The sequence below is a fragment of the Chamaea fasciata genome, unplaced genomic scaffold, assembly GCF_029207755.1.
Source record: "Chamaea fasciata isolate MVZ Bird 193981 ecotype frontalis unplaced genomic scaffold, bChaFas1.0.hap1 SCAF_10, whole genome shotgun sequence".
NCBI lineage: Eukaryota > Metazoa > Chordata > Aves > Passeriformes > Sylviidae > Chamaea > Chamaea fasciata.
In genome coordinates, this window is record NW_027094095.1 from 8,023,991 (window position 1) to 8,050,326 (window position 26,336).

At 41.2% G+C, this 26,336-nt stretch overlaps 1 protein-coding gene across 4 annotated transcripts in view; it reads left to right on the forward strand.

Annotated features, from left to right (window-relative positions):
- The window catches only part of TPR (translocated promoter region, nuclear basket protein), a 33,641-nt gene that overhangs the window by 2,859 nt on the left and 4,446 nt on the right, over positions 1 to 26,336 (forward strand). The window contains exons 4-45 of one of the 4 annotated variants that reach the window (XM_066192194.1): positions 1,042 to 1,138; positions 1,365 to 1,468; positions 2,098 to 2,262; positions 2,489 to 2,581; positions 2,702 to 2,782; positions 3,313 to 3,400; positions 3,864 to 4,004; positions 4,787 to 4,878; positions 5,637 to 5,834; positions 6,328 to 6,435; positions 6,966 to 7,192; positions 8,236 to 8,399; positions 8,479 to 8,618; positions 8,709 to 8,857; positions 9,120 to 9,282; positions 9,545 to 9,679; positions 10,427 to 10,567; positions 10,723 to 10,891; positions 11,364 to 11,530; positions 11,748 to 11,900; positions 12,418 to 12,534; positions 13,197 to 13,400; positions 13,490 to 13,674; positions 13,860 to 14,007; positions 14,361 to 14,498; positions 15,105 to 15,236; positions 15,493 to 15,623; positions 15,981 to 16,191; positions 16,345 to 16,491; positions 16,874 to 17,072; positions 17,698 to 17,903; positions 18,382 to 18,443; positions 19,333 to 19,541; positions 19,846 to 20,118; positions 20,914 to 21,062; positions 21,873 to 21,956; positions 22,273 to 22,464; positions 22,805 to 22,936; positions 23,451 to 23,541; positions 23,976 to 24,160; positions 25,050 to 25,118; positions 25,712 to 25,821. In XM_066192194.1, coding sequence (XP_066048291.1) covers positions 1,042 to 1,138; positions 1,365 to 1,468; positions 2,098 to 2,262; positions 2,489 to 2,581; positions 2,702 to 2,782; positions 3,313 to 3,400; positions 3,864 to 4,004; positions 4,787 to 4,878; positions 5,637 to 5,834; positions 6,328 to 6,435; positions 6,966 to 7,192; positions 8,236 to 8,399; positions 8,479 to 8,618; positions 8,709 to 8,857; positions 9,120 to 9,282; positions 9,545 to 9,679; positions 10,427 to 10,567; positions 10,723 to 10,891; positions 11,364 to 11,530; positions 11,748 to 11,900; positions 12,418 to 12,534; positions 13,197 to 13,400; positions 13,490 to 13,674; positions 13,860 to 14,007; positions 14,361 to 14,498; positions 15,105 to 15,236; positions 15,493 to 15,623; positions 15,981 to 16,191; positions 16,345 to 16,491; positions 16,874 to 17,072; positions 17,698 to 17,903; positions 18,382 to 18,443; positions 19,333 to 19,541; positions 19,846 to 20,118; positions 20,914 to 21,062; positions 21,873 to 21,956; positions 22,273 to 22,464; positions 22,805 to 22,936; positions 23,451 to 23,541; positions 23,976 to 24,160; positions 25,050 to 25,118; positions 25,712 to 25,821 — 6,149 coding nt within the window. The remainder of the gene's footprint in view (positions 1 to 1,041; positions 1,139 to 1,364; positions 1,469 to 2,097; positions 2,263 to 2,488; positions 2,582 to 2,701; positions 2,783 to 3,312; positions 3,401 to 3,863; positions 4,005 to 4,786; positions 4,879 to 5,636; positions 5,835 to 6,327; positions 6,436 to 6,965; positions 7,193 to 8,235; positions 8,400 to 8,478; positions 8,619 to 8,708; positions 8,858 to 9,119; positions 9,283 to 9,544; positions 9,680 to 10,426; positions 10,568 to 10,722; positions 10,892 to 11,363; positions 11,531 to 11,747; positions 11,901 to 12,417; positions 12,535 to 13,196; positions 13,401 to 13,489; positions 13,675 to 13,859; positions 14,008 to 14,360; positions 14,499 to 15,104; positions 15,237 to 15,492; positions 15,624 to 15,980; positions 16,192 to 16,344; positions 16,492 to 16,873; positions 17,073 to 17,697; positions 17,904 to 18,381; positions 18,444 to 19,332; positions 19,542 to 19,845; positions 20,119 to 20,913; positions 21,063 to 21,872; positions 21,957 to 22,272; positions 22,465 to 22,804; positions 22,937 to 23,450; positions 23,542 to 23,975; positions 24,161 to 25,049; positions 25,119 to 25,711; positions 25,822 to 26,336) is intronic. The other 3 variants (XM_066192196.1, XM_066192197.1, XM_066192195.1) reach the window with 3 other exon arrangements.

The following is a 26,336-nucleotide window of genomic DNA, read 5'->3' on the forward strand; positions in this document are numbered from 1 at the left end:
GCCCTTTGCAGCACAGAGTGCTCTCAGATCCCAGTGAACCCCCCTGCTCCCCTGGCCCTTTGCAGCACAGAGTGCTCTCAGATCCCAGTGAACCCCCCTGCTCCCCTGGCCCTTTGCAGCACAGAGTGCTCTCAGTTCCCAGTGAACCCCCCTGCTCCCCTGGCCCTTTGCAGCACAGAGTGCTCTCAGTTCCCAGTGGGGTGTGTCAGGGTCAGTACCAGTGTGAGCTCGTGGAGATGTTTGCATGCCCATGGGGCCTGTGTGCAGGAAAATTGCAGGAACTTTTAAAGTAAAAGGTGGTGTTTTAGGAAACTGAAGGACAGGTGAGCAGGTGCTTTTGTTTCAGTTTGGATGGATTGTTCCTTTCCAGCTGAAACCTGTTGTGAAGTGACTTCAAACCAAACCCCCAAAATTCAGACAGAGGTACAAACAAGAGTTCTGTTTTCCCACATCCTTTCCCACACTCTGGCGCAGTTTTTCTTGTGTTATGCCCAAAAGTCACTGGGTTGCAGGATGAGTCATTTGAGCTGTCTGATCCAGCAGAACAGTCATTTTGAAGCAGGAAGCTGAAACAAGTTTATTAGATTGATTTTTCCACAATGAGAAGATAGATCTCATTGTTTTTCCAGAGGAGCTTACCTGGGCCTGACTGAGGTGTTTTGTAGTGATACCTTGAGGGCAGAGACAGTGTAGCCTGTAAAGGATCCAAGATTACCGACTTTGTTTTGATTTATATATTGATATACATGTTCATTCCTTGTTTACTCTGTTACCCCTTTTATTTAACCAAGTAAAGCTGTTTCAGTAAATTCTTGACTATCACAGCTGTTTTTCCAAGAATATTAAATTGAAATGCGTTTTTGAACAGCTCCATTGTGATTTGTCTGCCCCCTCTAAGCCTCTTATCTCAGTGTTCAGTTGGCTGGGGTAACCCAGTGAAGTTTAGCTCGCTGCTGTGTGATTCTGAGTGTAAGTAGTGGCTATAAACTGTTCCAGAGAGCTGATCACATTTCTTTATTTCCCTTGTGCAATATTTTTCAGAGCCAGTTAAGTCGAGAGAAGGAAGAACTGGAAGCTGAGAAGAGGGACTTGGTCCGAACAACTGAAAGGAGATCTCAGGAAGTTGAACATTTAAATGGTACAGCCAGGAACACAGTCAATAAATACCAGGAAATAACCCAGTAATTGCAGAAAAACAGCACTTCGGTGCTTGTTCTTCTCGTTTTAAAAATGTGCCTTATACAGTATCTTAGTGCCCAACATACAATTACATACAAAGTGTCTTGCCTGTTGTCATTCTTTACAATTTAGTAATTAAAGCTGTTGCACAACAGCTTTTTGTAACACTGGTTTCCCTCCTCCAGAGGACGTTAAACGCTTAAATGAAAAGCTCACAGAAGCGAGCACAGAAAAGGCAAAACTTCAGCTGAAGTTGGATGAGCTTCAGACATCAGATGTTTCCATGAAGGTCAGTAGGGCTTTATAAGCACAGTGTGTGTTCTGCATTGTTTCTGTGTGATGTAATCGCCATTTTGTTATGATTCCTTGGAAAGTAGGTCAAATGAGCACCTGTTATTTATAGCAAATTCTTTTACTATAAAATTGGCTTCTGTGGCTAGAAGTGAAATCTGTATTCCTAGAAGACAGGGGTTATCAGGCTGGGCAAGCATGTCCAGGCCTTTTTGCTGCCAGTGGTGGCTGCTCCTACCTGCTAGGAAGGACTCCAGGTCCATTAAGGGAGGTAGAAAGGAGAAAAATAATTAGATGTGAACCTGTACCATTATTCTGTGGGCAAAATAAACTCCATAAAGAGAGGAGGAAAGGACAAAAACCTCAATATCATAATTAATTTCATCTAAAAGGCTACTAATCTAGTTCATGTTTCCAACTTATGTAAACTTGGAGAAAACTAACTCAAATGGCAGGAATTTCTTGTTGCTTGATAGTTGTAACTTACTACCAGTATAATAAGGAGCATTGCCTGTATTTACCAATTACAGTACATTTTTGCTACTCCTCCTCTAATCAGAGTAGTTTAATTAGCTGCTTTATTTTCTGTGGAACCACTACAATCACACTGTTCAATTCTCTTTTCAGTACCGGGAAAAAAGGCTGGAGCAGGAAAAAGAGCTGCTGCAGAACCAGAACACATGGCTGAATGCTGAGCTGAAAGCCAAAACAGATGAACTGCTCCATACTGCCAGGGAGAAAGGCAATGAAATCCTGGAGCTCAAATGCAGTCTGGAGAACAGAAAGGAGGAGGTAATGTAATTACTGAGTTGTCATTTCTTAGAAATTATGCCTCCTGATTAACTGTATTAGACAAGGCCACTACTTTAATGACTGTATTTCTAAGAAAATAGATGCTCTTTCAGCAGCTTTTGGATTTGTTTTTAAGTTAAAAAGAATGAGACGAGTATTTTCCAAAATAAACTGGACTAGGAACTAAAAATTTTATATAGAGAGTTGTTATTTCTTCTCTGAATAGGTTTCCAGAATGGAGGAACAGGTGAACAGTTTGAAACAGTCAAATGAAAACCTCCAGAAGCATGTTGAAGAACTTTTGAATAAACTGAAGGAGGTGAGACAGCTTGAAATATATTAAACAGCATTACAGTTCCTTCTACAAATCAAACAATAAAATGAGTGAAATAGAAATAGTGGAATGCTCCCCTAACCTGTCTCCTCTTTCATCTGCCAGGCAAAGGAGCAGCAGGCAAGCATGGAAGAGAGATTCCACAATGAACTGAATGCCCACATAAAATTATCCAACTTGTATAAGGTGAGTTTGTTAATTCCATTATAACTGTACTAGGGGCCAAATCTTACATAATGCAGGCTAATTTGGAGGTTTTTTTCCCCACAAAATTTGGATGTGGAAAGGCTGACTTCCATTGCAGGACTTTGTGAAACATGCAAAACATTGTTTTCTTTGCTGCTTAGTCAGCATTTAGACTCTTATATTGTTTGAATTATCTTGGAGAATAAGCAAAACTGGGGTTGAAATAATAATTTTATGCCAACTATTTTGAGGCTTCATGTTGTAAAAATGTGGTTATGTCTTCAGATCTAGTGGAAGGTAAAAGTTTGTGTGGAAAGTATGACTATGAAAGTGATTTTTCTGAGTTAAAAGTTCATTCTCAATGCTGCAGGTTCAGACAATCCTCATGGAAAGGATTGACCAGCTTTGGTGAATCTTTCAGTATTTAATGCAGAAAATTGTGTTCATAATTTGTGATCAGTTTAAGCTTTCTTGTAAACATGGGGCTGCTGTTGCTGTGTACTAAAGGTGAGCTAAAATGCTTTCTTCAGAGTGCTGCTGATGACTCAGAGGCAAAGAGCAATGAGCTGACAGGAGCAGTGGAAGAGCTGCACAAGCTCCTGAAGGAAGCAGGTGAAGGTAAGCTGGCAAAGGGAGGAGAGCAGGTGGGCTCCTTGGAGTACCTTAATGCTCTGAAAAATGGGGGGTTGGTGTTCCTGAAAGGAATTCCGTTGGGCTTTTGGGGTAATGAAAATATCAGTACCTTTGTAAGAAAAACTGTACCTAACTAGTTGAATTTACTGATGGTTGGGGAACTATATTCAAATACACTTGGAATTTTACTGTGGCTTTTGATGAAAGGGTCTAATTTTGCGAGATATATCTTCACTTCAGCTTTTTTGTTTAGGTTCCTTTTCACTAAGGACAGTTCATATTTTTGCCCATTTCTAAGCAAAGGTGACGGGCAGTGGTTCATGCTTTTCTCACACTGCTGAGTTTTCTTATCAGCATGAACTTCTGCAGATCACATAAAGTAAAATTTAAGGTACACAGGTAAATTTTCAATCACAACACAAAACCTACTTGTCTGATTTAAATTTAGCTAATAAAGCAGCCCAGGAACATTTGGCTGAGGTGGAGGAGTCAAAAGCTGCCATGGAGAAGGAGCTGAGAGAGAAGATCAGTAAGCTGGAGAAGGAGCTGGAGAACGCCAATGATTTACTGTCGGCTACGAAGCGCAAAGGTGGGATCAGCTGGGTCCTGAAATACAGGAACTCTTGGGCTTTTATGGTCTTTGGAGGATGTTGTGCTGAATTTCTGTAAGAACCAGCTCCATTAATCTGATGTCATCTTTGGTGATTTCTAATAATTCATTTTAGAAGCTTTTTCATATATATATATATATATATATATATATATAAATGTGCTCCCGTCAGCAGAAAGTACATTTCTGTCATGGTTTTTTGAAGTTCTTTTGTTAATCTGTTAACTTTTCAAAGAAAATGGAGAGGAAACTTTCCTTCAAGGCTGAATCAGCGTGCTTTTAGTAGTTTTCTGGAGAGGGAAGTGGAGTTGATAAGCTAGTCTTATTTTCCTTTTTAAAAAAAGGCAGCAGTAAACAAACCTCTGTCCTTAAATTTCTGTTTAACATTAAATCTTGCTCAGTATTCACTGTTCTAGCTCTGTCCATTTGGTTGTTTGCTACATATCCATAGTTTCTAACGGATAGAGAGCAGGAAGCAACATAGGCATGGAGTACATTTGCTCTATCCCTGTGTTAATTTAATGAAAATAAACCAGTGCTCTGCTATTCCAAACCTCTGACAGTGTGATAAAAAGCCTGAGGTTAAGCCTTACTCCAGCTATTTCAACTGCTCATGTTCTAAAGTTATTTAAATTCTAGGAGTCCTAGAAGCAACAGCTTTTCAGCAGTTAAAATAAAGCCAGTCAGATGTAATATTCAAGAGTATTTCTGGTGGGGATTATTGCAGCTTTTGGATGGTAACTGTGGGGTTGTGTCTCCAGGAGCCATCCTGTCCGAGGAGGAGCTGGCAGCCATGTCTCCCACTGCTGCAGCAGTGGCCAAAGTGGTCAAGCCTGGCATGAAGTTAACTGAGGTGAGTGAACACAACCTCTCCAGCAGCAAAACCCTTGGATGCCATCAGTGACACTCTGAGAATGGAAAGGTTCAGGCTTGGGACACTCTTTGGGCTTGGGGTCATGCCTGATGAGGGCAAGGAAATCTTATTTGGGGCAGACTTCTCTTGCTAAGTTACTGGGAGTTTTTTCAACATGCCTTATGGTTTTTCTTTACTGGGTCAAACTCGGAAATAGGTGGGTTTTGTTAATATAAACATACTTTCTATATGCATTTTTGGCACGAGCAGCCTTTTTTTTCCTTGTTACATTATTTTTTAATCTGTCCTGCTGTGCTTTTGGCCTGTACTTGCAAAAAAATTAATGATAGGTCATACAGGTTCTAGGGGGTTTTACACTTCTGTTTATGCAATTTGTGTTGTCATTGTTCTTGCTGATTGTTTTGTCCAGCCATTAAATATCTTTATGCTGTGTTACTGGTTTTGATATTTTTGTTATCTTAAATTTGCTTAAAACTTACACCTTTTATGTAGAATTATGTTATTGCAGGTAGTTGCACTATAAAGTTTGACATTTTGAAATTATTATGTGTAACTTCTTTGCTGTGATATGAGTCCTAGAACGTTATTTTAAAAGTCCAACTTGTTTTTCTGAATGAACTAGTTCAGTTGTATTAAATTGCAATGCCTTAAGGTACGAATTGTATCATTACCAGTGGTTCTTTTTAAAGAGATCTGCACAGACATTTTAAAAACAAACAAAAACCTTTGTGTTGCAGCTGTACAATGCCTATGTAGAAACTCAGGATCAATTGCATATGGAGAAGCTGGAGAATAAGAGAATCAATAAATATTTGGATGAAATAGTGCAGGAAGTAGAAGCCAAAGCTCCTATCTTAAAACGTCAGCGTGAAGAATTTGAGCGTTCCCAAAGAGCTGTTGCGAGTCTGTCTGCAAAGCTTGAACAAGCTATGAAGGTCGGTCTAAAATAAAAGAGCATGTGTAATTTTGGAAAACAAATTAATTTTCAAATCTTCAGACCTAATTGCTGTTGTGAGTGAATGAAGTGGATCTTTCGACTTTTATTATGGGGAAAAGATGTGTTGGACTTTCTGGCTTGCTATTTCTGGAACTATACAAAGTATTCTACAGAACCAATGTATTTTGTAGTTTTTTATAGTGGTGATTCACAGTCTGATCTTCTGCGAGAGTAGGTTCACTAAACAAAGTTTAGTGTTTATTTGGCATAAAATTGGGCTTCAGTGCTCCCTTCACACTGGTTTTAAAGCATGCACCAATACATTACAAAAGAACGTGGCTTTTGATTCCAGAACACCTGGAGTTTAACCTTGGGAGAGTAACTTTAAGGAGAAGTTTGGTTTCCAGGCATGTGTGCACATGCTGTTATCTCTCTGGAAAGGAATGTGTCCAGCTGAGGTGTGATGTTTGCTCCTGTTGGTGTGCTTGCAGGAGATCCATTGCCTTCAGGACAGCGCTGACCAAGCCAACAAACACGCCTCCTTCTTTGAGAGGGAGAGCCAGAGACTGGAAGTGCGAGTAAAGGATCTCTCCCAGCAGGTAGAAAAAATGTTGCTGTGGTTAAATGTGCTGTTTGTAGTTGGTGTATTCATGTGCTGCTGCATTTCAGATTTTTACTTGGAAGTTCATGCCACAGTCATGGCTGTCCTAAGTACCTTGGTGACATTAAAGTTTCTCCTCAGGATAGCATGGTACTTCTGCTTTCAAAACTGGAATAAGTTGAGATGGATAGAAGTGGTGCTGCTTTAGGATAATATTGTTAAGTATCTGACTTAAAACTCATCTATATCATCATATCATATAATTTATCATCTATATAATTTCTTTGTTAGATTGGACTGTCCTGTTATCTGCTCACAGAACTGAGCAGTTTATGTACTTCTGATGTTTCCTTTTGTCAAACTATTTTTTCTGTCATATAATTGTCTTACAAGGATTTATTCATTATAATTGTTTGCACATTGTAGGGAAAACTCCTTAATTTCCAAGTCCTTTATTCCTTAATGTCTTTTTTTTCAAACAAACTTTAGAGTCAGTGCAGGCCTTACAGGAGGACTGTTCTCTTTCAGATCTGTGTGCTCTTGATGGAGCTGGAGGAAGCCAGAGGCAACCACGTGATCCGTGATGAAGCAGTGAGCTCTGCTGACATCAGCAGCTCTTCTGAAGTGATCACTCAACACCTGGTCTCCTACAGAAATATCCAAGAGCTTCAGCAGCAGAATCAGCGTCTCCTGGTGGCTCTTCGGGAGCTGGGGGAGGCAAAAGAAAAAGAGGAGCAAGAAACAACATCATCTAAGTAGGTCACCTCTTCCTTTTCATTGACTTAGTACTAAGTAGTAACAGGGATTCATTCCAGCATTTTTCATTTTTTTGCTTCTGACTGTTATTAATTGTGTGCAGCAGCTATATAATGTAACTCATAAAAGCAAGTTCTTATTAAGCTACAGGATCTTCAGGTTTCTATTGAAATGGCTTTATAGCTTTATATCTTACAATAGATCCTGTCATCAAAACCTGAAGGAAAAATAATTGTCAGTCTTCTAGTGACTGGTTACACACAACACAGCTGTTTTTCAAAAAAAAAAACCTTTTTATTCCTGTTAGCTGAAGAAAAAACTGCATGTGTGCATATCTAAATGACAACTGTAAAGGCCACAGGTGTGAATTCTGTGTGAAAGGTTCTTAGCCGGACTCTCTGCTTATGCTACTGACATTTTTAAAGTTATTTACGTGAATAGAGTTATGCTGTTCAGGAATGAGGCCTGCGCTCTTTTTCATCTGCAAATGGCAGCCCAAAAGGTCTGTCTCCTAGAACTTCACAGGGTCACAGAATCATTAGATTTGGGAAAGATGTCCAGGATCGTGTCCAAGCTATGCCCCAGATGGCACCAGTCCAGAGCACTGAGTGCCATGTCCAGGCCTTCCTTGGACACCTCCAGGAATGGGGACTCCACCACCTCCCTGGGCAGCCCCTTCCAGTGCTTAACAACCTCTTCTGTGAAAAAATTCTTCCTGATGTCCAACTGGAACCTCCCCTGGCACAACTTGGGGCTGTTTCCTCTTGTTCTGTCCCTTGTTTCATGGGAGCAGAATCTGACCTTCCCTGGCTGCCCCATCCTGTCAGGGAGTTGTGCAAAGCCAGAAGGTGCCCCCTGAGCCTCCTTTTCTCCAGGCTGAGCCCTCCCAGCTCCCTCAGCTGCTCCTGGTGCTCCAGCTCCTTCCTCAGCTCTGTTCCTTCCCTGGACATGCTCCAGCCCCTCACTTTCGTAGTAGAAGGAAGGGGCCCAGAACACCTGGACATGCCTGTCTGTGATGTTAAGGCAGCTGTTGTTGTTTCAGGATCTCTGAGCTCCAGAGCCAGCTGGATGAGGCTGTCAGTGAGCTACAGCAGCTGCGGGAGTCACGGCAGCACCAGCTGCAGCTCGTGGAGTCCATCATCCGCCAGCGGGACATGTTCCGCATCCTGCTCACCCAGACCACGGGGGCCATCATTCCTCTGCAAGGTACCCAGGCTGCAGGGGCTGTGTGATCTGCTGTGGCAAGCAGAAGTGTTGCTTTAAAAGCCCCTTTACCTTTCTGTAGCTTCAGGTATGTTACCAGAGGAGATCTGTCTTACATCAACTCCAAAGCGCCCGAATTTACCTCAGTCCATGGCAACTCCTGCTCCAGTGTCCATGAGTGAGTCTGTGGAGACTGTGGAGGCCAAGGCTGCCCTTAAGCAGGTACATTTTTTAGTAGACACTGCACAAAGCTGTCCCTATTTCTTTTTACTTGCTTTTGGTCAGCACTTTTATGTCTGTTCTTTTCTGCAGTTGCAGGAAGTTTTTGAGAACTATAAAAAAGAAAAGGCAGAGAATGACAAGCTTCTGAATGAACAGAACGAAAAGCTTCAGGAGCAGGTCACAGACTTGAGGTCACAAAATGCCAAGATATCCACACAGCTGGAATTTGCCTCCAAACGGTAATTCAGCTACATAATATCATTGTCTTACAAGTTCTCTGGCTGCTTGATATTGTTTGCTCACTTAAACATTGATACTGTCTATTCTAAATAAGGACATAAAGGAAATAGTGCAGGTGGGATCAAGAGCAGAAACTGTAGTTGAGTGAGGCGCATATGTGCAAATTGAAGCCTAAAACCACGAAACACACAGCTGTGTGCATGCCCCTGTTGACTTGCGCAGTGCAATGTGGCTAACTTGCTTTGCTGTGTTCCCTGGAAGGTATGAGATGCTGCAGGATAACGTGGAAGGCTATCGCCGGGAAATCACCTCCCTGCACGAGAGAACCCAGAAGCTCACAGCCACCACGCAGAAGCAGGAGCAGATCATTAACACCATGACTCAGGACCTGAGGGGAGCTAATGAAAAACTGGCAGTGGCAGAGGTCAGTAACAGTGTGTGGAACTGGGAGATATTCCAAGGTAGCATGAGAGTTTTCCTTATGATTATCCTGATATGTCCCAAGTGAAGATTGGAGAGGTAGGAACACTCCAAGGTGTTTCAGAGTGCAGGGAAAGAAGCAGAATGTCCAGTAGTTCTGTTCTTACTATTTTTGGCTTAATTCATATGGATTTTAAAAATAATACTAAATTTAGTGGATAGATTTGGGATTGACAACAAGTTTTTTATTATTTGCTGTCTTAAAGGTAAGAGCAGAAAACTTGAAAAAAGAGAAGGATATCCTGAAAATGTCAGATGTGCGCCTGACTCAGCAACGTGACTCTCTGCTGGTTGAACAAAGAGGACAGAACTTGCTGCTCACCAATTTGAGAACAATTCAGGTATGTGGTGCTATTCTTATGCCAAGGTTGAGTCTGTCTGTCAGGTTTTCCAATACATACCATTGAAAATCAGTTAAAGACTCATGGGTTTGGGTCTTGACATGGATTTTTATGTGGTTACAAATCAACACAATATAAAATACTTCAGCAACATGTTTCAGCAAGTTTGGGATTTCTGTCCCACATTATGATACTCTGTTATTTACCTGGGCAAAGTCCTGAGGATTCTAAGTTGATGAGAAGGATTTTCACAGTCTAATGGAAACAAAACACATGAACCAAGGTGAAAAGAAGAAATTTGTAATGGCAATTTTTATGATAGCAAAATTTAACAGTGCCTGCAATGATAGTTGATTTTGCTGTTATTTTTACTTTTATACATTTATATAATTTATTATAATGTATATTGACACTTCCAAAGTATTTAAGGAAGCACATTTTATCATGTTAACGAATTCTGTTTCTCTGGTAGATCTTTTGGAGGTTTTTTGGTCCATGGCATTTGACTGCATGGATAATAGATTTTCTTCTAATAATATTTATGGTATTTACATTATTCATAAAACCTTTTAAAGCTCAGTCAAATATTTTAAGTGCTACTTTTCATCATTTTCTGTATCTACCTATAATTTAATTATTCTTGGGGTGGGAGAAGTGTTGTGACAACTTTGTATGAAGTGCTGCAGTAATTCAGAAGAAAATTACTGAGGTGTGTTGTAAACTAAGTGCATTTTGCTCTTCTCCCAGGGAATACTTGAGAGATCTGAGACAGAAACAAAGCAGAGACTCAACAATCAGATAGAAAAGCTGGAGCGTGAGATATCTCAGTTGAAGAAGAAACTAGAGAGTGAGGTGGAACAAAGACATTCCCTTACCAAGAATCAAGAGGTGAGTGTAAATGTGCTGCACTTGTTTGGAGGAAAATAAAGCCCCAAGTGCTTCTGCCAGAGTGCAGCATGTTCTCCATACCTGACACGTAGAACCACATCTGGCCTCTGTGCCATTTGGGAATAACTGCAAACTGAAGAGCCCTGTGCTTACAGGTTCATATCCTGGACCTAAAGAGGCAGCTGGAGACGGAGACCAGCCGTCACATGAGCACAAAGGAGCTCCTGAAGAATGCCCAGAAGGAGAGTACCATGCTGAAACAGCAGCTGAACAACACTGAGGCCCAGCTCACATCCCAGTCCTCACAAAGGCCTCCAGGGAAAGGTAAAATCTTCCTCTACTCTTAATTTCTCTTTATGCTAAGCATTGCCATCTGCAGAATGGTAAAATTCACCGTCCATAATAGTTAGAATTGGGACAACAGTACACTAAAGAATAAACCACTTTGCTACTGCAATTGTGTATTCAGACAGATGATAACCAGCATGATTTGTTAATGTAAAATTCACATCCAAGCAGCCTTTGAAAAAGGGGAAAAATAATGCAAAACTTCTTAAAGGATTCCTTTTATTTTTATTTGACGGAGCTTAAATGTATTAGATTACGTAGTTTTAAACATTTGACAATGTTTATTGTAAGCCCCTTTTTTGGTGAGGGCTTACAGTTTAATTAAGGGAAGATTTGTGAAAGTAGTTGTTTTTTATCACATTATCCTAAAATTACTTCTGTTTTCAAGAGAACAGTGGGTTTAAAACTAAATTAAATTTCAGTTAATGAATGTATTCTAATATTGCAGGTCAGCCTAGTACGAATGAAGATGTGGATGATCTTGTAAGTCGGCTGAGACAAGCTGAAGAACAAGTCAATGACCTGAGAGAGAGGCTCAAGACTAGTTCCAGTAATGTGGAGCAGTACAGGGCCATGGTTCTTAGTCTGGAGGAATCCCTCAATAAGGAAAAACAAGTAAGTAGTTAATTACTTATTTTTATTTACTTTAATTGTTTTTTAGAGCAAAAATTCATTGCTGTTTGTGATTTTCCATATTTTCAGTGTTGTTGTTCTAAATTAGATGCTGAGAATACCTATTCTGGCTTTAAATTGTTAATAAAAATCCAGTTTTGTATTAGAATAATCTATTTAACTGGATAAAAAATGGATCTCATGATGGATTTTAATGAAGGTGACAGAGGAAGTTCGTACAACAGTTGAAGCTCGTCTGAAGGAGTCTTCAGAGTATCAGGCACATCTGGAAAAGAAGTTGATGGAATCAGAAAAAGAAAAACAAGAACTGCAAGAGGAGAAGCGTAAAGCTGTGGAGAACATGGAACAACAGGTATGCACTGACCCCCCTGAGAGTCCCCAGGAGTTGGCTTCACAAAGCTCCCTCATCTTCACTTGGGTCTCATGGTATAGCAGTGCTGAACCAGGTCTTTTAGAGTGTACACAGGTGCCTGAATTGGTGGGAGGTTTCCAAACATGAGCAGTACACTGACAGTGTCACTTCAGTGAAGTGATTGTGTGTTTAAAGCTGTCACTCTCTGCCTGAACTTTGAGCAGGAAGACATAAGTGAGCCTTTGTGAGAGGTTGCAGTAGGAAACAGAATGACTGTAACTAGAATTACTGCAGACCCAACTCTGAAAGTAAAGGATTATATTTTTACTAGGAAAAAGCTCTGTGTATTAATAAGTCAAAATATAGAAAGTATTTGTCTCTTTTAATACTAATTTTAATCTATAAGTAGTAAAATAATCACCATAATGAATGACTGTGTTCGGTACTCGGCAAGTATATTGCCACTTAGTCCTGGTTTTATTCTTTCTTTGTTTTTGTTGTTCCCCTGTCACTGCAGCTTTCAGAACTGAAGAAGAGTCTGTCAGCTGTGCAGTCAGAAGTTCAGGAAGCTCTTCAGAGAGCCAGCACAGCTCTGAATAATGAACAGCAGGCCAGGAGGGACTGCCAGGAACAAGTATGTTGGTGGTGTTTGCTTATTTTAGCCAGGGTCAGCAAAATTCCTGTTAGCTTTCAGCTGAACTCAAAACTAAACTTGTTACTCAGGGACTGCTGGAGGCAGGAGGAAGTGCTGGGAGAGCACATTCTCTATTTTGGGAGCAGCTGTTTATTGAATGCAATAGATTTCTCTTTCTAAGGTCTGTTTCATTATGTAAAAAGATTAGTTCAGGAATTAACGAATTCCCAAATTCTGTATTTAACTGGTTTTATTGAATTGCTGCCTCCATGCCCTAAGGAGGGAGCTGAAAATGCTCCCAACAAGTATTTTCCTAACCCAAAAGATAATTGTCGTCTTTTACGACTGTGGGGCAATGTGATATTTAGCAGCAGCTGAGAAGATTGTCTTGTTACCAGCTGGTTTTTAGAGGGAATTTACTTTTCTGTAGATGAGAATTTCAGCAGCACTAATTGGTGTCAAGAATGTTGAAAAACTTTTGGCTATTTAATCCAACCCCAAATGTAGTAGATGGCCATTTCCATGTTTCGTGTGCTTGAGAATAGCAGTGGTTTTGGGCAATGCTTTTCTTCTTGCTTTGTGGTCACTTGATTTTGTCTCTTTGTTCACATCAAACATAAAAAATAAGGGTAGCAGAGTTAATTTATTCTGGTTTTGTGCAGGCAATGATGGCTTCTGAAGCTCAGAACAAATATGAGCGGGAATTGATGCTTCATGCTGCTGATGTGGAGGCACTGCAGGCCATCAAAGAGCAAGTCGCCAAGAACACAGCAGTGAGGCAGCAGCTGGAGGAGGCTGCTCAGAAAGCAGAGTCTGAGCTCTTGGAATCCAAAGCCTCCTGGGAAGAGAGAGAGAGAATGATCAAGGTGTGATGGGCTTTGTTGTTTCAGGGGTTTTTTTCAGTTAACAGAAATTCAGCCACAGAAATGACAGTCAGTGAATGATTTTGTTGTAGGATGAAGCTTCAAAACTTGCATCCCGCTGTGAGGATCTGGAAAAACAAAATCGATTATTACATGAGCAGCTGGAGAGCATGAGCAATAAGATGGTGACTTCCATGAAAGAAGCCATCCCAACTGCAGCAAACGTTTCTCTTAGTGAGGAAGGCAAATCCCAGGAACAAATCTTGGAAATTCTTAGGTAACCTTAGCTCTGGATTCCTTCTCCTGGGGGTTATAAATTAGATTTGAACTTCAATAGTTCTGTATTACTTTATACTTGAAGCATAATGTTAAAAATCCAAGTGCATTTTTGCTGGTGGGAGGTGGGTGTAGTACACAAGGACATTTTCCTGGTGTGATGTGGTGTTGACCTCCTCCCTGCAGGTTTATCCGTCGGGAGAAGGAGATTGCGGAGACGAGGTTCGAGGTGGCGCAGGTGGAGAGCCTGCGGTACCGCCAGAGAGTGGAGCACCTGGAGAGGGAGCTTCAGGAGCTGCAGGACAGCCTCAATGCTGAGAGGGAGAAGGTGCAGGTATGCCTGGGGCTTTATGCTTATGATTTCAATGACTACAGGGCTGTTCTGGGGTTGCCTGTGCCCAAAAATGAATTTTTGAAAGAATTTGGGGTGTTTTTTTAACTGAGATTGCTTGTAACCAAATGGTGTATCTTGTTCTGAGTCTTGTGAGAGAGTGTGGTGATTCCAAAATCTCGTAATTAGGGAAAATAAAAATTATTTATCTTTTTCTTTTCCTATCTCCTGCTTCCCATTGTCTTGAATGTACATGAATGCCAGATAGCTTTCCAAGGTGGTGTTGTACCAGATCCAGGTGAAGTATATGGGCATGTGCCAGCTAAACAAATGGCCTGAGCTGATTTCTTCCACAGGTAACAGCAAAAACCATTGCACAGCATGAAGAATTAATGAAGAAAACTGAGACCATGAACATACTCATAGAAACCAACAAGATGTTAAGGGAGGAGAAGGAGAGGCTGGAGCAAGAGCTACAGCAGATACAAGCAAAGGTTAGTACTGAGCTTCACATAAACCTTTCAGATATTCAGTGTATGAGTTAAATGTCGGGATATACCATTGCTAATTACAGTAAATACATGATTTACATTATAATTATTCCTTGAAGTCGTACACTAATGAGAAAACTTTCCATTTCGAATTTCAAAAGACGTTGGTCCATCTACAGCATTGGAAACCTTGAAGTTCAGTTCCATTTAGATGACCCTGAAAGTCAGTGTTTATTCTTGGCTAGAGGTATACCAGGAGCAAGGATATTATCAGCAATTAAATTAAACATGGCACAAGAATACATATAAACAGACCACAGCTTTATTAAGAGTTTAAAAGGGAGATAGATACTGCTTATTTTAATGGAATCCAGTGATTTTAACATTAATAATCTCTCCTGTACCTAAGTACAGAGTGAGCATCTAAGATTGGGAAGTTGCAACAGTATTTTTTTTCACTGAGGATCATCCTCTGCTGTTGTCCTTGTCCTTTTCCTCCAGCTGGCCACTGGAAGGGAGTTAGGAAATAAGCTCCATCATGACTTTTTCCTGGGGGATTCCTTCAGTCTCCTGAGAAGCAGAGTGTAACCCCTTACTGTGCTTTCTCAGGTACGCAAGCTCGAGGCAGACATCCTGCCCCTGCAAGAGTCGAATGCTGAGCTCAGTGAGAAGAGTGGGATGCTGCAGGCAGAGAAAAAGCTCTTGGAAGAGGATGTTAAACGCTGGAAAGCTCGGACTCAGGTGGGGAAATGCCTCCTTTCAAAGAACATAATGTGGAAAGTAGCCCACCAGTGAAACAACTAAAAAAAGTGCTAAATTTTCTTACAAAGAATAAAAAAATAAGAAATACATTTGAATTATAAAGCATTGTTCATGCAGCTTCAAAGTTGGCTATTCCATATCAAAGTGGAAAAGCAGTGGCTCTAATTCAAAGAGATTTTTTGGCTCTAACTGTGTAATTATTTTACAAAAATGCCCCATTCTCTTCCCCTTTCAGCACTTACTGAGCCAGCAGAAGGACACCGATCTCGAAGAGTATCGAAAGCTGCTCTCTGAGAGGGAGGCAAATGCCAAGCGTGTCCAACAGATGAGTGAAGAAACAGGCAGGCTTAAAGCAGAAGTTGCAAGGTGTGGTATTGGTCAATTTGTAAAAAGTCTTGTGCAAAGCAAAATATTCTGATAATAGCTCTATCTGGAAGTGTAATTTCTTAAGTGTCTCCATGTAACTGTTAAACTTCTGGTATTTTCTGTGGCTTGATAACAAGCAGGTAAGGTGAAGTGAGAGTTGTTTTGCAAGCTGTCTATTAGCTGAAATTATTCCAAAGTAATATATTGTAGAATAATTTCTATTCTGTATTGCAAAATCCTAGAAAACATAATCCATTACAGATAATGCCTGTGATGCTACATAAATAAGGAATATTGAAATGTATATATGTTTTCAAGCATCTCATTTGCATCTCCCTCTGATCTCCTGTCATTTAGAACTAATGCATCCTTGACTACAAGCCAGAATCTTGTTCAGAGCCTGAAGGATGAAGTAACTAAAATAAGAACAGAAAAGGACACTTTGCAGAAAGAACTGGATGCTAAAGTGGCTGACATACAGGAAAAAGTGAAAACTATAACACAGGTCAAGAAAATCGGTCGCAGGTACAAGACGCAGTATGAGGAGCTGAAAGCACAGCATGATAAGGTAGATAGAACTGAAGCGGAGCATTCCTTAGAGCTCCTGGGGTTTGCCCAGAACTTTTAAACCAATCTCTTGGCACACAAAAGCATCTTGTGAAAGTAATGACATTGTGATGAGATAGTCCCCTTCAGCCTTGCACCCCTTGATGCCTTTCAGATGGTTGCTGAAGCGTCAACTCTGCCTTTGACAGAACCACAAGAAGACCAAGTTTCTGCCCAGGAAGTACAAGAGCTAAAAGATACTCTCAGTCAAGCTGAAGTGAAGACAAAGAATTTGGAGACTCAGGTGGAAAGCTTACAAAAGGTAAGAACAGTGGGTAATTTCAGAGTACTTTTCTCCGCTGCAATCCTAAGTGTGTAACGGTGAAGAATGGGAGGGTGTTTCAATGTGTGTCGCAGAAATATAGGAAGTGACCAATTGTGCCTCTACTTTCTTGGGAAAGAGGGATCTTAAGCTTGGTGTAAGTCCTGTGTCTAGTGTGTCTCACATTATTTCCTGGAATAAGTGGGAAAGAGAATGCTGCTCTCCAGCTCTTGCATTCACAGATGACTGAAATGCTGTTGATAAAAGAAGCCTTTTAACCTTAATCCAGTGGCCAGCTAATACCAGCTTCTTGGACCTTGGGCCCTATATTTGCCAAAGTAGTTGGTTGTGGCCAACAATTGCAATCTTTCTCTCTCCCTAGACAATAACAGAAAAGGAAACTGAAGTCAGAAGTCTCCAGGAGCAGATAATGCAGCTACAGGCAGAACTGGCCCGTTTCCATCAAGATCTACAAGAGAAGACTACACAGGAAGAACAGCTCAGACAACAGATCACTGAGAAGGAAGAGAAAACGAGGAAAACCTTGCTTGCAGCCAAGCAGAAAATTGCACAGTTAGCTGGTATTGTATTTATTTTTTTCTGTCCTTAGAGATTTTTGATTATTTCTATGCAAAAGCGTTTAGACAGGATACTTGAAATACATGGCTTGCTTCGTATTTTACTGAAAAGTATTTTCTAGACTAAATGCTACAGGGATTGATTCTAAATTCATCCCCTCCAGGGGATGATATAAGTACATAAGTAACTGCACACTGGACATAGAAAAAGCTTTGCTTACCTTTGGCCAGCCAATATGATAACCCCCATTTTTGATCCTTCCGTTGATTAGAGCAGATTTTCCCCACTAACAGATTAGGTAATTCTCCCCTTCCCTAAAAGTACAGGTGCAAAATGCATTGTCTCCTCTGTTTTTAAATGTCACTGAGAAGAATGATGGTGAAAACATCTTGTTCTTTTGGGACTACTTCTTTAAGTTTTTATTTATCTATTATTATTACATATTTTTCTATCTTTAATTTCTTTTTATTTAATTGCAATTAGAAAGAAAAATGGTCATATTGCCTCCCAGATTTCCTTTTACAACTTAACATTTTTAGGATTTCGGAATACTTCAGTGACCTGGGAAAACACCCAGGTGTTCAGTGTGCACATTCAGCAAGGCTGGACCCTTTGCTGTTCCACTAGGTACAAAAGAGCAGCTCACAAAGGAGAATGAGGAGTGGAAGCAGAAGAGCAGCTCCCTGGAGGAGCAGAAGACGGAGCTGGAGGTGCGGATGAGCGCGCTGAAGTCGCAGTACGAGGGGCGGATCTGCCGCCTGGAGAGGGAGCTCCGGGAGCAGCAGGAGCGGCACCACGAGCAGCGGGATGAGCCCCCAGAGTCCACAAACAAGGTACAGAATGTACACAGTCCTGCCAGGCAACCCTGGCACAGCAGCCAGGCCACCATGCCCTGCTCTTGGAAATACACAGGTTGGCTTCAGTAAGAGTTCAGAACTTAATTTAAATTTCCTGCCCTAATCAGAATTCCCAGTGCCAACAAGCAGGCAGTTCTGCCATTCACTATGAATCAGCCAAGGAGCTGTTCATGCTCTGCCCTCTATTTTTGTATTTTATTCATGCATTCAGTATAATGGGTTCATGTCTCAAAGCTTCAGAAAACACCTGGGCAGTTACCAAATTGTTTTCCAGCCTTGGTATGGCTGGTATGATTTGGTTTGGGGAATTTTCCATAATTACAGAGTCTGCCAGGGTAAATACCCAACAAGCATTTCTCTCACAGACTTGTTAGCATAGTGCTGAAGTGTTTTTCATGTTGCCTGTTCTGTTTCATGTGTACATGACATGTTATTTCTGCTTTTTACCCGACAGGTCCCAGAACAGCAGAGGCAAATCTCACTCAAGTCTACTCCAGCTTCAGGTGAAAGAGGAATGTGAGTTCAATGGGTTTGCAGAGTTTCTGTGGTTGATACTTCTTGGGTTTATCATTATGTAGTTGCTCTTCTTTTTAGCAAACCACTGGATTATCATAATTTTTCTTAAATAACTGCAAAGATACTGACTGATAATACATACCTCCTGTTTTCTCAGCTATGTCTAATCAGTAGGGCTTTTAAGCTGTAAACTGGCATATTATCCACCAGGAACATGGTGTCTGGGAAACGTGGAAGATTTTTTTACAATGTTTTCAGACTTCAAGGTTTTTGAAGTTGTATAATTTTGAATGTTAATATTAACCCTTTTGGTTTTGAGAAGGATCATCCTTATGCAAGAATGAGAAATGGGCTGAACAGATAACTCTGAGGACAGATAAAATAGTCATTTGCCTAAGCTCTGAAATGGGAAATATTGCTGTACTACTGAGCTGGGATAACAAACTCCCTCTCAGCTGTTACGAATGCATCCTTTAGACAGCAAGACTTTAAAAAAAGGCTTCCTAAAATTTGGCTGCCCCTTATCTCAGCCAAGAGATGATGTTGTTCTGTATTGAGTGAATCAGTTTTGATGTAGGATGTGGTGCTCACTGTAATAGTCCCAGCACAGTCAACAGTACAAACATTTTGATTTGTTACTAGATTCCCACTTGATTACCTTAAAAGAAACCTGTTCAGCTCTCCAAGCTGGATAAAATGCTGTTGACGGCATAGTGTTTCTCTCTTCTTTCAACTGTAAGAAGTTTGGAAGACAATTCCTTATGCAATTTTCAGGCTTTTAACTTTAAAAGCTTTAAAAAATAGTGTTTCTGGCTATGAGAACATATTTGTTTGTTATTTTTAGAATCTGCTGTCTGCACCATGATGAAACCATTCTCCTGTTTTTCAGTGCCAGCACTTCAGATCCCCCAACAGCGAACATTAAACCAACTCCTGTTGTGTCAACTCCCAGTAAAGTGACTGCTGCTGCGATAGCTGGGAATAAGTCTACTCCAAGAGCCAGCATCCGTCCAATGGTGACTCCTGCCACAGTCACCAATCCCACTAATACCCCCACAGCCACAGTTATGCCAACAACACAGGTGGAGACTCAGGAAGGTGAGCTTTTTAGTGTAGTATAAGGATCGTCAGTACTCAGAAGCGCTACCTTTACCTTGAAATGTTGGTGGCAGTCAGTTTGGAAGGGCCTCAGGCAGTGTCATTGCCCCTGCATCTCTTGGAGTGTTGCACTTCCATGACCATTCTGCTTGCAGCAAAGTTCATGGTTCCTCAGCCATAGGTGTGCATAACATTAATTCATCTGCAAAACCCTGAATGTGCTTGTTCAGGGCATCCTGAGAGGGAGAATGTGAGCTGTGCTGGATGAATGAAGACCCTGACTGTGCTGCTGTTTTCCTTCCAGCCATGCAGTCGGAAGGACCCGTGGAGCACGTCCCGGTGTTCGGGAGCACCAGTGGCTCCGTGCGCTCCACCAGCCCCAACGTGCAGACATCCCTGCCCCAGCCCATCCTGACTGTGCAGCAGCAGACACAGGCCACTGCCTTTGTGCAACCCACGCAGCAAAGCCATGCTCAGATCGAGCCCGCAGCTCAGGAGCCAGCCCCTGCCATCGTGGAGGTGGTGCAGAGCTCCCAGATAGAGAGGCCCTCCACCTCCACAGCTGTGTTTGGCACAGGTTGGTGTCATTTTGTAGGCCTGCCTTGCTCAGTAGTTCCTTGTAAGTAGCTCCAGTTGGACCCTTGGCCAAGCAGGCCTCAGTTCAGTTCCAGGTTTTTTCCCATCCCTTAGTTTACTGCACATTTGAAGAACTTCTGAAGTTAGGCTTCCTTCTTGAGCTGTCAGAAATGGTGCCTCTGAAATGCTGTTGGCACTGCATTCCTTAAAGTAGAAAGGAAATAAAATTTCATGTTTGTCTTTTTCAGAGCAGCTTTGGAGTTTAATACATTAAGCCTTTCTGGCTCTGTTTCCATGGCACTATAAGCAAGGTTAATTTTAGGAGCCATGAGTAAGCTACTTAAGCTTGAATTTAAAATATAGGAAGTACTCTAAAGGTGCTCACTGTAATACACTGTTGTACATCTGTTTGTCCTACACAGTGTAAATAAAACATTTGTTCCCCCAAAGAACATTTCTGCAAACTGTTGGGGTTCTCTTTTTCCAGCTGATACTGTTTTAAAAACTTTGTGTGTACTTGTCCAAAGCAGAGATACTGGAAGAAATATTTGGGTTATACCCTGAGGCTTATACTTAGGGTCAGTTAAGTTGTGAATAAAGGCCTGAGAGCTTAAGACTTGTAACTAATGGGGTTGATGTTTTCCTGGCCTAGGAAAATTGCACAGCTCAGTGCAATTCTGATTGATTGTTGTCATTCAGTGCAGAAATGGAGGTGATCTTCAGAGGAAAATACCAAGGCTTTTGATTTCTGGTTTGTACATGTGTTGTTCTGAAAATAACTGGGAGGTCTTTGAAGTTTCAGCCACCCCCAGTTCCTCGCTGTCCAAGCGCTCCCGAGAGGAAGAGGAGGACAACACTGTGGAGAACTCAGACCAGATCTCTGAGGAAACAGTGGATGCACCTACTTCAAAGAAACTGAGAATCATGCAGAGAGTTGGGCCTGAGGTTTGCACAAACATAAAGTGCTACTACTTAATCTGTCCCATTTTAGGATTCGAATGGGTAGAAAAAATGTGTTACTTCAGAGCAAATCAGTGAATTCTTAATTGATGTTCTAACCTTTTGGGGAGGAAACAATTATATTTGGGTATCTAAAAAGGCAGAGGTTAAACCAGTTAGAGTGAATGTTGTAAATCTTAACCTGTAGGATGGAAGAGAGAGGGCCGTATCCTAGGATTGAGGAGGAAGAAGTTCAAACTCCTTTCAGTGCAGTTTGGAAGGTCTTTATCTACAGTAATTCCGGACAAAAATACAGGGTATTTAGGAGATGGGAAGCAAAGATGAGTTGCTGGAAAAGCCTATAGAAGATGCATGTGAATGTTGGTGTGAGGGATTTGGAATGTGCTGTGAAAAATGGACGAAATTGTGACAGAACCTCACAGTGTTAAGGAAGCCAAAGATGTTTTATTAACTCTGTGCTGGAGGGATGTTCATGAGAGAAAAAGGGCAGGATTGCATAAGAATATTATCACTTAAGGATCTGGGAGGCTGGAGGTAGAATGGGAAACTTTGATTATTTGGTTTTGGTCCTGAAAAGATTGAGATATGCTGACGTCTAGTGAGCTGGAGAAGATGTATTTCTCCAGGGCAGGAAAGGGAGCTGTTTGATAAAAGCATTGCTAAAGAAGTGGGAGAAAATATTACCCATAATCTTTGTGGGAAAAGATAATTTTTGTTACAGAAGTAAAAGAAAAATCTCAAACATGTTTAGGGCTAATAATGTGTTTTAAATAAGAAAAATGTTTGTTCTTCCAGGAGGAAGTGACAGCAGAAGAGAGCACTGATGGAGAGATGGAGGCACAAACATACAATCAAGACTCACAAGATTCCATTGGAGAAGTAAGCATATTTGAAGAGCAAAAATCTTGAGCAGAAACAGCCATCTGCCCCCCAAACTCTCAGTATATTTAGAAGTGAAATCTCAAATGGAATCCTGCAGGTTTCCCATGGAAACCACTTAAAATGTTTTAAAGTTTAGACTTGAACTGTTCAGTCACAGACAGTCACCTGTCACATTCCCTTTTGCCCTCTCCTCTGGTCAGTTTTTAAGGAACAGCAGTAAATGTCCTCTAAGCATCAGAGTCTGGTTCTCTTGCTGTTGTATTTGGTGCAATGAATTTTGTTTGTGCTGGTGATTGTCTTTGGTCTTTGGCAGGGGGTGACACAGGGGGAGTACGCGGCCATGGAGGACGGCGACGAGAATTCCCAGTCTATCCCAATAGATCTTCAGTCAGACCAACAAAACACTTCTTCATCTCAGGATGGCCAGTCCAAGAGAGATGATGTGATTGTAATTGACAGTGATGATGAAGATGACGATGATGAAGAAAATGAAGGGGAGCAGGAAGTATGTCTACCATGGAATTCCTTTATGATTTTGTCTTTCATCAGATGTAAAACTAGCCAGGCAGGACTAATTTAGTCAAAATATTTTTGACTGAGTAAGCAATCTGTATCTGTGTTGCCTGAACTTCTAGTATTTTAAAGCTACCTGCTAATTCACCTTGATTTTTATTTTTACCTTCCTTTATCTGAACCCTCACACTTTTCCATCTTCTTTCCTACCCTTGTCCTGCTGAAGAGAGAGAGGGAGAGTGTTCGGGTGGGTGTTGATCTGTGCACCACATCCACCCTATTCCGCTCTCCTTTCTGCATTTCCCTAAGGCTCTTTTATTGTCTCATCACAGGATTATGATGATGAGGAAGAGGAGGATGAGGATGATGATGAAGACACAGGGATGGGAGATGAAGGTGATGACAGCAATGAAGGAACTGGTAGTGCTGATGGTAATGATGGATATGAAGCAGATGATGCTGAGGTGAGATTTGTATTTTTCTTTTATAGCCTATTTCTTGCAAGAAATCAGTGCTGTAATGCACAGATATGAATGCTTGGAAGAGAAAATCTCGGTATGAATTCATCCCCAAAAGTTGAGAATGATACTGGGTGATGGTAGTTTCTTATAACTGGTGTTTTCACAAGAAAAATCAACTTGAAATGTTTGAGGGCTGAATGAAAATACAATGTACAGGAGCCAGCAGGAAATGCTGTAGTTGCAAAGCTGGTGAGGCTTTCAAAAACTAGATATTTCACTGTCTGTTGTTATTAAATGATGGTGGCTACATTGTTCAGGTTTGTGTATGCACAGGTACTCAAAACTTCTGAAATCTCATACAGTTCAATATATTTACCTAAGGCTGTAGATACAGACATCTTTTCAGATTGTTGTATATTTGACTTTGTTTGCTTTCTGAATACTTTGTGTACTGCTTTTGTATTCTCTTTGCAACCTATAATTTGTTTAGTCATGCTCTGTTTATGTGGGATTTTAGGGTGCTGATGGTACAGATCCTGGAACAGAGACTGAAGAGAGCATGGGAGGAGCTGAAAGCAACCAGAGGGCAGCAGATTCCCAAAACAGTGGTACAGTTATTCCATGTTTCTTCACAGCCTGTGTATGTAGGGAAAGGGAAATGTAGAAGCTATTTGCTGTGTATTAAAATTTGCACTTAAAGGTAAAAATATAAGTGAAATACTAAAGGCCATTTCAACGTGCAGTGTGGATTCTGGATTTATCCTAAATTCCTTTGAAAATCCTGCAAGCTCTGGTTGCTGTGGAAACTTAATGGCTCAGTGGATTAATCTGTCTCTAAATCAGCACCTGAATAATTAATTTTTTGTCTCAGTGCTGGTGTTGTAGCTGGCACAAATCCTCTTTTAAGTGATTTTAAATAACAATACCGTGCTGTCCCCAGGTTTGCAAGGGAAAACTGTGTTAATGCGTGGTAGAATTGGAAGATTTGCCTTCATGTTTTCAGCTTGGTTCCTCGGGTTTCCCCCCTGTGTGTGTGTTGTAGGAGAAGGGACCACAAGTGCTGCAGAGTCCACATTTCCCCACGAGAGCCTGAGGGAGCAGCAGCCATCATCAGCGTCTGAGCGCCAGGGCCCGCGACCCCCGCAGTCCCCACGGAGGCCCCCACACCCTCTGCCCCCACGGCTCACCATCCACGCTCCTCCCCAGGAGCTGGGGCCCCCAGTGCAGGTACAAACCAGCTCCAGCACCTGGGAAGACTTTGAAAAAAATTGCTGTGCGATTTCTTATAAGTAAAATCCAGTGGGAAAGATGTTGCCAGCTGTTTGGCATCATAGAAATGGGTAGCTGAGCAAAGTGATTTAGTGTGTGTCATCCTGCTGATGATGGCTGGACAGGGAACGTACAAATCCATCCCCAGTGCTGTACTGCTTTTTATCTTGGAATTCTCATTGTAATATACCAGTGCTAGGTCAGTCAGCAGCTGATGATACTTCCACTCAGAAAGCTCTTCTTGGCCAGGTTGTAGCTCAGATTGGAAGGGTTTTTATGAGTCTCTGCCCCAGTGTAGATGGGGCAAAGGAATGTTGCCATTTGTTTTCCAAGTTAAACTTTTCACAGTCAGTGCCTGACCCATGATTATGCTTTGATGAAGACCTTGTAAATTAAAACATCACAACAGGAATTCTTCAAAAATATCCTGACTGAAATGATCCTTTACTATTAACTTGTGCTGAGGCTTGGGATCACATTTCTGTGTGCAAGTTTGCTGTATTCAGTAGAGACTTGAGTAAAATGTTACTGCCACTTGCCCAGATATACACATTGTCCCCCAGAGAGTGCTGGGGCTCTGAACAGGCTCCCCAGGGAATGTGTACAGCCCCAAGGCTGTCAGAGCTCCAAGAGTGTTTGGACAATGCTGTCAGGCTCTTCCTGGATTTCTTGGGCCTGTCCCTCATGCAGGGATTGGACTGGATGATCCTTATGGGTCCTTTCCAGCTCAGGATATTGTCATTCCCTGATGATTGCTATACCTAGTCATTTAGCTGCTATCCTTGGCTCTGACTGAATACTTGTATGTTGTTAAATTCACACACTTCCCTCTTTTCTTCCCATGAAGAGAATCCAGATGACTCGAAGACAGTCGGTGGGGCGAGGACTTCAGCTGACTCCTGGGATAGGTGGAATGGTGAGTGTATCCGAATCTACTACCAAAATCCTGCTTTGAGGGAACATCCCTAACTCTTGGGGTTCATTTTGGTTTTTAAAGAAGCCTGGTTGCTGCTTTCAGGGGGGAATGGTTTCTGTAGTCTTGCAGAAAATATCCTACTCCTGTTAATTCCTGTATTAATGGAAGATAAAGACTAGAAAACTCCCAGGAAACAAAAGGCTTCAAAAGAGGCTCAATTGGTTCTGTCTAAGGTGATTTTATTTACTTGCTTTTAGAGTCAGTCAAAGTGGCTGTGTTGCTGGAAAAAATAGTACTTAGGTCAGCCTCATCCTAAAGGAACAAGGCTAATTTATGCTGTCTCCATCCGCTAATTTTAAACCTTTTATTCAACTGTATATGGCAGAACAAATGCAGATTCAGCAAGAGAAAAGAGAGAGACTGACTGACTGAAGTACCTTTTGTGATATCAAAGGCATCAACTTTAGATGTCTGAAATAAAACAAGAATTTTGTTAGAGCTAAGTCTGTCTTTGTTTTACTGGACTATGTGGAAAAATCAACCTTTTACTCAGCTGGTAAAAACTGGAAATACATTGTAGGCTCTCATATCAGTCTCTTTTTTTCCAGCAGCAGCACTTCTTTGATGACGAGGACAGAACAGTTCCAAGCACACCAACTCTGGTAGTTCCACATCGTACGGATGGATTTGCAGAAGCCATTCAGTAAGTAGATGTGAAAAGAAAAAGAGGAAAAAAAGGCTTTTCTCTATTCTTTATTCTATTTCTTTCTATTTTTCAGTGAAATGAAGATAAATTTCAATTAAATGGACTTGTGATTGGAGTAATATGTTAGGTAGTAGGATAGCTAACTGCATGTACAGATAAGTAATTATTGTTTGAATTGTGTGTCCTATAACTGATTGGTAAATTAGGAAGTGAATATTCTCCAGTGTGTTGTAATCTGGTGATTCAAGAAGAGATTAAACAAACAACAAAAGTTCTATCCAATTTCCTTCCTTCATTTTCCTCCCTCCCCATTAATATTGCCAATGAAAGTAGGAAAAGTTACCTCCATTTTTTCTTTTGGGATGCTCTGGACATGTCCAGCAATCCACTTAAAATTGTGAGAGTTCATAGAATGGATAAGTAAAGAATATTCTCTTCACGACTGTTGTATTGATTTTGAATGCATTCCTAATAATTTGAGAGGTTAACTGCTGTTTATTTAGCAGGAGCTC